Source organism: Nanorana parkeri, unplaced genomic scaffold (genome assembly GCF_000935625.1).
Source record: "Nanorana parkeri isolate BGI_ZX_2015 unplaced genomic scaffold, ASM93562v1 scaffold2389, whole genome shotgun sequence".
Lineage (NCBI taxonomy): Eukaryota > Metazoa > Chordata > Amphibia > Anura > Dicroglossidae > Nanorana > Nanorana parkeri.
In genome coordinates this window covers 149,887-160,923 of record NW_017308657.1, presented here as the reverse complement: position 1 = coordinate 160,923, position 11,037 = coordinate 149,887, and the positions used below count along the sequence as shown (strand labels likewise).

The 11,037-nt window shown below is 41.0% G+C and overlaps 1 protein-coding gene across 1 annotated transcript in view; it reads left to right on the top strand.

Annotated features, from left to right (window-relative positions):
- Window positions 1-9,615: 9,615 nt before the first annotated feature.
- The window catches only part of LOC108801573 (leucine-rich repeat-containing protein 2-like), a 14,715-nt gene continuing 13,293 nt past the window's right edge, over window positions 9,616-11,037 (top strand). The window contains exon 1 of the mRNA XM_018573463.1: window positions 9,616-9,657. Within this exon, the coding sequence (XP_018428965.1) occupies window positions 9,616-9,657 (42 nt within the window). The remainder of the gene's footprint in view (window positions 9,658-11,037) is intronic.

Genomic DNA, 11,037 nt, shown 5'->3' with positions numbered 1-11,037 from the left:
GCGTGTGCGTGTTGGGCTTCGTAAATCAGCCCCACTGTGTCTTCGAGTCATAATTACCCTTACAGTCCCAAAAAAATTCTCATATGCCATGAATCATCTCTCTATAGAAGACAAAGTTTTAAATTGTGCATTTGGGGGCTGTGTAGAAGTGAAATGATAAGGGCCACATGGAAGCTTTTCCAGTTAATTCATTGCTAGAAGATCATCAAATATTCAACTTTAAAAGAACAGAACAAGGGTCAGATTGGCAGATTTCTCAGTCAGCAAGTCTGTATAGATTGATTTAATCACTGCTTATGGGACAGAGGTGGTCTTGCTGAATATCGTACTGGGGTTTCTTTTATTCTGGCCACAGGGTATATATTTCTAATGTATAATCTATAACACGCCTTGCAAATTCATATTGCCTGGTGTATGACAGGCTATGAGACATACAATGAACAAAAGTTCAATATACAGGAAAAGAAACTCATCTCTGATGTGCATTTGATGGTAATGTTAATAGGTGATGCAGAAGTGCATAGTGGCTGTATGAATTTTTCGTACTTTTCCATTTCTCCTTCTAAATAAATTCTCCCCAATAATCCTTAATTGTATTTCCAACCAATCTATCTCTAACATTTCTTGGTAAATTGCCCAGAGGGGGGATTTTTGTGGAGTTTCATAAAGCCATCTGTGATGTGAGTAGGAATAATGTAGTGTGTATCAGCACATAAACCAATATGTTATTGTTTGGTGTTTGCAAACATAAAACAGCTAAAACCGACGGGGGAAATCTTTATGTGCCACTGGCAGAGTGCCGGATCCCAGCAGAATAGCTACAAATCTCTCAACAACTATATACTACATCAAACTATATTTATAAAATGCACAATCAGGTTTAAAAATACGTTTGATGCTTTGAAATGCATCTGTTCATCAAATTATAACAAGCAAGAGTAAATGGTAAGGGACAAGCTCTCTACACATTTATGAAATAAGATATGTAAGGTCATGTACTTCATAGCAAAAGCATCACAGCCATATGACAAAGTGCTGTTCTAGTTATGGGCAATGCTAATCCCACTGTGCGTACTACTACAACCCCAATTTAACTAACGTCTTCGATTACCTGCTTCTCTACAAAGCAAATAGCTTAATTTGCAGTTGGAGCTTAATATTAAAGCTCAAACAGCACAAATCAATATATGTCACTGCTAAAAAAAAATAGAGACAGTATGCCAGAACTTAGGAGGCTGACATAATAATACTGAGTGCCAGAGCTCCCAGGGAACAAAAGTATGTACAGGCTCATGTATATATATCTGTATGGATGTACCTGTATAGTAGTTTCAGCAGATTAACTCAAACAAATCTTCAAAGTTGACCTTTGAGTAACTTAACAAGCAATCATAAAAAAATTCCTAAAATGCACCAACAGTATAATTTTCCCAAAAAAACGTTACCGTTCATCGTTAACCCTTTGCCGTCCGCCCATTGTAAAAAAATGGGTGGACGGCGTATGCTTCCCGGCGGGTGGATGTAATTGTACGTGCTTTTTTTTCTGCTCATGCGTGCCCCGAGAAGCTCGCCGGGAATGTAAACAGCTGTTAATAGCTGTTACATACAAGCGTTTGGCCGTCTCTCAATCGCTTGTATGACCCTGCACAGTGTGGGGCCCCCCCTCTCCTGATGTGTCCCCCCCTCTGTTGCCGGTTATCCTGGGCACCGATGCCTCCCCTGTGGTGCCCGGGACCAAGAGCACGGTCACAGTGGCTACTAGTACAGAGAAGGAGGAGAGATCAGCATTCCCCCACCGCTGATCTCTCCTCCTCTCTCTCTAAAGGTGGAAGCAATGTTTATTACATCACTTCTGCCTTTAGCTGTAATTTCTCCGGTTGCTAGCCAGAGAAGAAGCTGGTGAAGCGGATCTCTGCTTCATCAGCTTCTTTGGGGGTCCCCAGGTGTCTTACAGACCCCTGATGTCTCCATAAAGAGGACCTGTCATTGTGTATTGGCTATCACATAGGGGGATTTTTAGCCCCCTATGTGATAGCAATCAAGTTAAGTGTAAAAAAAAAAAAAGTTTAAAGAAAATTAGTGTCATATTTAAAAAAAATAAAGAATACCAACAAAAGTTTTAAGTCCCCCCGCGTGCACACAGCTATAAACGTAAATGCGTGTTGGGAGTGCCTACGTGCGAAAACAACAATTACGCCACACATGTTACATATAGCCACGAATGTCGGAGTGTGAGCAATAATTCTAGGGCCATTAATCACTGATAACACTAAATTGTTTGAGCAGTAAAAGCTTTTAAAGCGTCACCTATGGCCAATTTTACGCATGATAGTTTTTTGGAAATTCGCGGGCGCACTCAATGTTAAAGCTTGACATGTTTGTTGTCTATGTACCCGACATGACCCCATCTTTTATATTTTACCAAACAATACAGGGTTTTTTTCAAAATTTTCTTTTTTAATTTATAGTAAAAAATAAAAACCTCAGTGGTGACTAAATACCACCAAAAGCTCTATGTGTCCCCAAAAAATGGTATAAAATCGTTTTTAGTACAGCGTTGGAATAAATGTCAGTCAAAGTACTGCAGTGCTGACTACTGAAAATGGCCTGAACAGGAAGGGGATTTAACACCCCGGTCAGCAAGTGGTTAAAAAGGCCTTGAGCTCAAGTCAGATGACTTTGCTTAGATTTGTTCTGCAAAAAACTTGATGGACTTGTCAATAAACCTCTGTGGTTTGAAGGAGAGGGACTGATGCCACAAAAATGCTACACCTTCAGTGCACACTCTGAACTGTTGTGGCCCAGAAGGTACCACCAATGCAGAGCGTGGGAATTTTTTCCTCTTACTTACAAAATTGGCTTATTACTGCTCTAATTGAGTCGCAGACAATACCACATTTTTAAGAGAGTAGAGGAAGGGCTTGTATTGTTGTCTGTGCTTTCCTGCCCATGCCATCTCTTGTGCAAATGTCAAAGGCATGGGGAGTAATAGGGTCACAGACAGAAAAAAAATTGACAGTAATTTGAACTCTTTTATACTCTTATCTAACAGTAAAAAACAAGTGGAGTGACGTAAGATTTTATCTCAGTTTGTAGGGACAAATCTAGCAACCTGTAAAATAATGGGATTTCAGATATAGGTTTACCTCTGAATACAAAATAGCTCCTGCTGACTCTTAGGCTGGGTTCACACCTGGGCGTACGGAATATGTGCGTTTGCCGCGTGTTTTTACCTCAATTTGCGGTAAAAGAAACACGTGACAAAAGCGCGTTTTGGAGGGCTATCCAGCTGTATCCTAATGGATACGCGCGGAAAATACACCCCAAAGAAGCTCATGTACTTCATTGGGCGTAGGGCGTTTTTCAGCGCATTCCTACACGCTGAAATACGCCCAGGTGGGAACCATGCCCATAGGAAATTATTGGTTTTCACATGTTGAGCGTTTTACAGCGTGTAGGAACGCGCTGTAAAACGCCCAGGTGTGAACCAGGCCTAAATGATCCCATAGCAGAATGGACATAGACAACAGATTTTTCTAGTTGTCAATTTAGTAAATAAGCTACATGTGGTAAATTATTTTTTAGCAGTGTTGCCTGTTTTAAGAAAAAAAATGCACGGCGGCCATGTTGGCCAGCGGCACGGGGAGCATGATGTCACATGACACCATGCGTGCGTGGCGTCAGGTGACGTCACACGCCGATATAGGAGGCAGCATCTTGGTATATACCTAGACATACACCAAGATGGTGGCGCCCAACACATGCGGTGTCATATGACGTCATGCGCCCTGCCTCTAGAACACGCCAGTGGCTGAATCCTAAATAGCATAAAAATGTGTTTTGTTTGATAAAACGAATGAAAACGTTTTTAGTTGCACATGACTAATAATACGTGTGTGTGGGGTGAGTAATTTTAACTTTTTTAAAATAATTGTTTACATTTTTTTTTTACTGTTGGGGGGGCTTCGAGGAAATATTAGGGGTCTAAACAGACCCCTGACATTTCCCTTTTAAAATAGAAAAATAAATTGATGACACAAAGTCCTGTCACCTAGGACCCCCCTGAATGCTTCTCCCCATTGAGAAATTCATTCATAACTGGGGACACATTACAAACACTGGAGGGATCAGACGATGTCACGCCTGTATGGTTGGAGGGGGGGGGAGGTCTGAGGAGGGAGCGCTGTCATGTCGGATGGCCAGCGGTGAGGAGGAGAGAAGCTGCCCTGAGGACAAGCTGTGTCAGCTGCCTGGTGCCCTTGTTGCCATGGCGCCCTGTGCGGCCGCACAGCTCGCACACCCCAAAGGCGGGCCCTGGCCACTCTAACCCTATTGCTAGAAAATTTCTTATCACCTATGTATCTATGTGAATTATAAAAAAGTCTCTTATTCACAAAAGGAGAAGTGTTTGCAGAAGGCGGGAGACGTGAACAATTTAGGCCACAATAGCTGTTTTTGGAAAAATTCTCCAATTCAGCTCACTTTCCAGTTCAGCGATGTTCTCCTAGCTTGTTCACTTCTCCTGCCTTCTCCAAATTCTTCTCCCCTTTGAGAATAACCCTCTCTGCAATATTTCCACAATCTAACTAGTCTGTGATATCATGTGACTGCACAAGATCAGTAACAGTAAAAATATATATATATTGTTTTCTATCTATTAAAGGAGAACTATGGGGTTAAGGCTTTTCCCCATAGTTCTCCTTAGGGTAACGGGAGGACACAAACTAGCGTCCTCCCGTCACCCTAGGCTCAGTATACCGCGAGCTGCTGCTCGCGGTATACTGAGATGTCGCAGCTGAAGCGGATCCCGACAATTGTGCCGGGATCCGCCCAGCTGCGTGACTGACAGCTGGCTCTGCCTATCTAGAGGCAGAGCCACCTATATCTGCCCCCTCCCCGTCCGTTCCGCCAGTCAGCGCTGGTGGATCGGAGTGGGGAGGGGGGAATCCAGCCCCTCCCCTGTCACGGCAGAGAGCCGTGACAGGATCGAGAGGTGAGCGAACGCCGGTATGTGTTCGCTCACCTCCCAATCTACTGAGCCGACCTGTGACAGTCTCAATGGCACTCACCTCATAGTTCTCCTTTAATCTGTGCCATATCCACTTGCTATAATAAAACATGTACACAACTATAGCTGAAAAATATGTTTACATATTTATGTGTTTGCACATGTTTTTAATCATTTGTTCAGATGAGAAGGTTACATCCTGCAGTGATATTTGCTATTTATGAATATTTAAAAGTGGTACAACAGTGTTTAAAATGTGCAGAGCATACTAGGTAATGTTTACAGCAGCAGGATCAGTCTTATTTCCCACGCTGTGTACTAAAAAGGTGTGCATAATAAATGTTATACCATGGGTATACTTTATTTTTATTTTTAATATATTGACAATCAGACCTTTGGTTTTGTTTGATGCTGTGCAGCCAAGCTTTTCATGCTGAAACTAGAAGCAACAAATCTTATCAGCAAATCCTTTTCAATGGCACAAAATAGAGCTAAGCAGAAATGAAAATACACCCATTAATCAAACACCTAGTTCAATTCAGGGGCGTAGTGTCCTTTACTTTCAACGGAAACTAACTGTCAAAAGGTAAAGGGAACCAGTGGTGCTTTTTAATGGCAAAGTTATAGTTCTAAAATTATTAAGATAAGAAGCAATTTAAGAGCCTAGCAACTAAAGATGACAATAATGATTAAGTATAATAGTTGGAGCTGCTGTGAAAGGCATAAAACACAGCATTCTAAATGGAACTTAAATAAAGGCTGTGTTCTGCTGTGTACAAAGTCAGATAAAGGAAAAGCTGAAAGAATTAGAAAAGATAAAAATAGGATGACTGACATTGTGTAAACCTTTCTTTAGAAACATCTTCGTAGTGCTTAATATTCACAGCTCACCCACACTGCCAACCTCTGAAAGTACAATGTGAAGTTAAAGGTAAAGTATAGTTTCTTAAAGTGGAACTTTAAGTAAATTTACAAGTCCGAACATATTCCTGATAAGCTTTTTAGAATTCAGCTATTTCAGAAAAGCTCCACCTTTTTCATCATAAAAAGCTGGCCTGTGACTTTGCCTAAGCTGAGATGATGTCACCAGTCTGCTGCAAACAAGAGGGAGCATTTACTCATTCTCCCCTCTCTCTCAATGATCAGAGTACGGCATTGTAATTGTGTAACAAGCCACAAGGTGAGGGGCTGCAGCATGGACTGATCTGTGTCAGACATTTGCGATCATATCCAAGAACTGTGTTATCTCCGAGTGGGCATGTTAGTCCAGAAAATAAATGGCGACCTGAACAAAGATATGACCATTCCTCTAGAGAGGAAAAAAGATAAAAGAATTGTAAGGGGGAGTATTATGATCTATGTGTGAGGTAATAAATACCGGGAAGTGTTAGTGACATAATACTTAGCAATGCTGCATGCACATGAAACAACATGAACATATACCTGATGCCAGGTTCACTTTTAATATGTGAATGTGATTAGCTTATTGCGTATAAAGTTATTAATAAGAACAAATATTTTAAAAACTTTATTTCTGTTTATAGTCTGTAATTACAGATATACACATCAGGTCAACCATGTTTGCTCATTATATATGCAGGCTGCACTTCCTGATTAGCAGTGCTCCACAGTTACTTTTCCTGTCTTTCTCTGTAACTTTGTGTGTCAGGTCTGACATGGTCATACCTCCCAACGTTTAGATATGGGAAAGAGGGAAACCTTTTTAACCCTTGTACAATGCCCCAGTGCTGAGGGAATATTATTCTGTCTGCAGCTGTGAGCTTTCAAACTATTACAGTATTTTGGAAAAATAATAATTTAAAGGTCAAATAAAATGCTCACTACTCCAGCTGAATCTTTAGAATCCTACACTTACAGGATTATTAAATTTATGTTCCTCTACAGTGCTTTGTGGTTTCTACCACTAGTCTCATGTCACTACAAGACACAGTACTGACATAAGGGCCGGTGGATTGATTTCTATGGTAACAGGTCTTAAGAAATAACCCCCCATGCAGGGCCGGCCTTAGGGGCGTGCTCGGACTCCTCCCCCCTTCCCTTCATTAGCCAACGGAGCCACTTGGGCCGGTGTTCTATCGATAGTCCCAATTTATCGAGTTCTGGGACCGCCTGACTTCTGGTTTCCTTAGAACTACGAGGTTTGGCCAAGAAAGTTCTTCTGCACGAGCGCCATTCGCGGCATTGCCCTATATGCATACACCACTACACCACAGGAATAAAGTACTAAAATGAATTAGGATCACAGTAATCCAGCACGCTTTTCTGACTACTGGACAGGCAACATCTACATCCCAGTAGATCTCCACTGTCCCCTTGGTTTTTAGTGTCAGATACAGGATAGTGAATTGAAGCACCAGACTCCTTTTAATAGTCCAGATCCATCTTTTTTGGGGATATAGCCAAAGTGTTTTTGGGGCTCAGGTAAACGCTCCCCTAATTAAATTGTTATTCAAACGAATGCTAGCATTTCCATGCGGCAGGCAGGACAGTCAAAGGAAATGGTGGAAGCACGGTTGTCGTTCGAGGAGTGTAAGACCATTTTGAAGTGGTATTTGAAATTCGAGAACGTTGCGGAAGTACAAGGACAATGGAGGCGTGAGTATACAAAAGAACCTCCAACACGCCTAACAATTGCACGCATTTGTGATAGGGGAATAACACAAAAAAAAAAAATTCAATGGAGCTTTTAAGGTGTCATACCTGTAGCAGGGGAAAAAAAGGGCCAATGGATTTGGTGCCCAAAAAGGGGCAGAACTACAAATCAATATCCTTTCTATAAAGTTAATCAAGTTCATAACAAGAGTCAGTAAAAATGGAAGACTTTATCCCATTTCTGGATTTAAAGTAACTCTGTCCCTTAAATGAAAGTGCCCAAAAATGTTTTTGAAGAAAACAGTAAATACTTACATCCCCTGCTACCCATGTGGCCAAACGGTGCTTTAATCAAGAGAAATTATCCCCTGAAATCTGTACACAAACCAATGTTTCCAGGAACGTCAATCTCCTGGAATCCTGCTGCGCTCAACATTTCCTTCTGCCAACCTTTTTGTAACTGCTGGACACACAATGCCAGGACTTCCAGTTATAGGAGAGAATGCTACTCACTCTCTCTTTTTCCTTCCAAGTGGCAGAGCTGGTGTTTTGTGATTGGCCATCCAGCGAACCAGGGTTGTTGTATGTGATAGGAAAACAGTTCTCCCTTTTAGATTGTAAGCCCTCACGGGCAGGGCCCTCCTTATCATCTTGTCTTGAATTGTATTGTCTTTCTTATATTGTAAAGTGCTGCACAAACTGTTGGCGCTATATAAATCCTGTATAATTATAATAATAATAATATAATCTCCAGGTACAAACTTAATGCTTACACACGGTTTATTCTCATTCTCCTTGCTTGAGTGGAGGAAAGTAGTGATGGGGGAGCAAAGAGAAGGTAAGTATCAGCTACAGCAGGAATGGGCATTAAAATCAACTTGATGCCTTGCCTTGCATGGCGATTTACAGTGAGCAATCCCTTCTTCAAATCAAACTGTAGGCCTGGTTTCACTGGATCACAAGCGGAGCAAATACATCACTTTCTGAAGACATCGTTATATAAATGTTTCAAACTGTGCAGTGTGATGACCAGCAAAGATTAAGGCTGGGCTACACTAAAAATGCATTACTGGGGTTAAGTGAGTAATTTAGGGAGGACATTGTATACAATGTGTAGTACACGTAATTAATATCTCAATTCACATAAGCTCTGTACTATTAATTAAATAAATGCAAATAAAGATCATTGTAAAATGGATCTATCAAATATTTAACCTGCATTTATCTGATTGAAGGTCAGAGTGCAAGTCTCCTTATCAAAACTTTACTCCCTAAACCATTCTTTATGTAAACACTACTGTAATAAGGTATCAATCCAAGCAGCCCTGAATTATTCTAAACCAAATGACTCACACCGTTCCGGTAATAATACCGAAGAGAAGAAAATTGTAAGCTCAGACTTATGACCTTTCAATACATGGAAACAGAAAAATAAAAACTTTTATAGAAGGCTAAATCCGACCAAGACTTTGCATGCTTCAGTTTTCTTTTCTAAACGAGAAAAATGTTTCCCAGAAATGACAATGGTAATCAAAAGTCAAATGCCCCATGCAAGGCAAAACAACAGGTTTGCTTTAAAGTAGAAAGTGAAGATTTGCAATCGTATAAGGATTATATAGAGAGGTTAATTCAGCAGTACTCTGAAAAGTCTACCTTTTTCAATGAATTTCTCCTGAAAATAGCAATGCATTTGTGATTATACCTAAGAAGGCACGTTCTGCAGCCTAATAGTTGTATATCTGGTGTGTTATATCAACTAAGGCATTGCTGCCTTTGACTGCCAGTCTTATGAGATTTGGAGAAAGATTTGGTGATGTCACTAATGTGCTGCTTGCTAAAGACCGGCATCCCCCTGCTCTGCTTTGTTCACTCTGTAGATCTGTCCTCCCTAAACCTCTTCCACTGCTTCTTCGTTATTACCCACCAGTTATCAGATTGCCAGCTGAAAGGAGCAGCTCTAACATGAGGAAGCAAAGCCCTGCTCCTCTACCAAGATGGCTGCCCACACACAAGGGCACAGTGTTGAAGAGGGCATGGTAAGATGGTAATAGGGAAAACATATTCTGCAGAGCATCTATAGAGAATACTGGTGACTAGTCCTTAAGCCAAATTGCCTTGTCTGAGAAACAACATTCATAGTACAGGACCTCTTTATGCTCCTTATACTAACTACTACATTCAGCTGCTAGTAATGACAAAAAAAAGCATATGTTGCACCAGTTTGAGCTTACATAGGGCTGATGACTCTCCTTAGTCCCATGTAACAGTGCTGAGCCAATCACCAAGTACCATCACCGTCACGAGAGGAAATCACATGCTCTTTTATGGCTATATTCTTTGCTTCTGGTGGCCAAAAGGATGAGTGGAAAGGTGAGTATGTTTTGCTGGGGAGGGAGGCATTAACACAAACCTGTTGTTTTGCTTTGTCTTGCATAGGGAAACCACAGGTTTGATTTAAGATTGTAAAAAAAAGGAAAATAGGGTCTCCTCTTCTCCAGTGATAAGGCTGTAACATTGTGATTTTGTAGCAAGTCACAAAATAAATAGGCTGCAGCAACGGTAAGACATTAGCTGATGTTGTTGGTTTTCTCTGCACGCTCATGTTTTCACTTATTTTTTCCTTGTTGGACACTTGAGGAGTAGTGCACATCTAACTGCTTTTTCAATCATAGAAAAAAACATATTAACATAGGTTACAGATGCATTACTGCTTCTTATGGAGCATCCTGTCCACTGGGTGAAAGTTATTTGCTGATTCACTGTCCAATGAGAAGGATGGAGAAATAGTTAACATAGGAAGCTGAGCTAGAAAGTTGCATTTCAGAAGGATATAAGTGTTGCAATATACAAATGTTTACTGTTTTATTTGCCAAAGGCTCTGTCATTTTGGTCACCTGTACTCTGCTACTTTCTGGGAGGTGCATTACTGCTTCTTAGGTCAGCTTTCTATTTACTGCACAAAAGTTATAATGCTGACTCACTGTTCAATGAGAAGGCTGGGGAAAGAGTTAACATAATTAGCTGAACCAGAAAGTTAAATTTTTGAAGATTAAAGGTGTCACCTGTCTGGCTCTGCAGTGGGTAAAAAGTGCATTAACCACTATAGTGGCTGACCCAAATTAAAGAGCCTTTGGAAGGTGAGAAAGTATAACCAGACAGGTTATGCAGTGCACTTAAAGTAGCACTAAAAGGCTTGGTGTTTTTTTACCTTAATGCATTCTTTGCATTGAGGCAAAAAAAACCCACCAAGTACCTTTTCTATTACGCCCGTCCTCCCACACTTACCTATGGCCGATCGCCTCCTTCGCCGAAACCAGGAAGATACTCAACATTTCCCAAACTTTCTGGTACTGGGGGAGGGTGCTAAGGGCAGAGGAGTCATCAGTCAAATCAAATTGTGACTTTGCAAGCAGGCA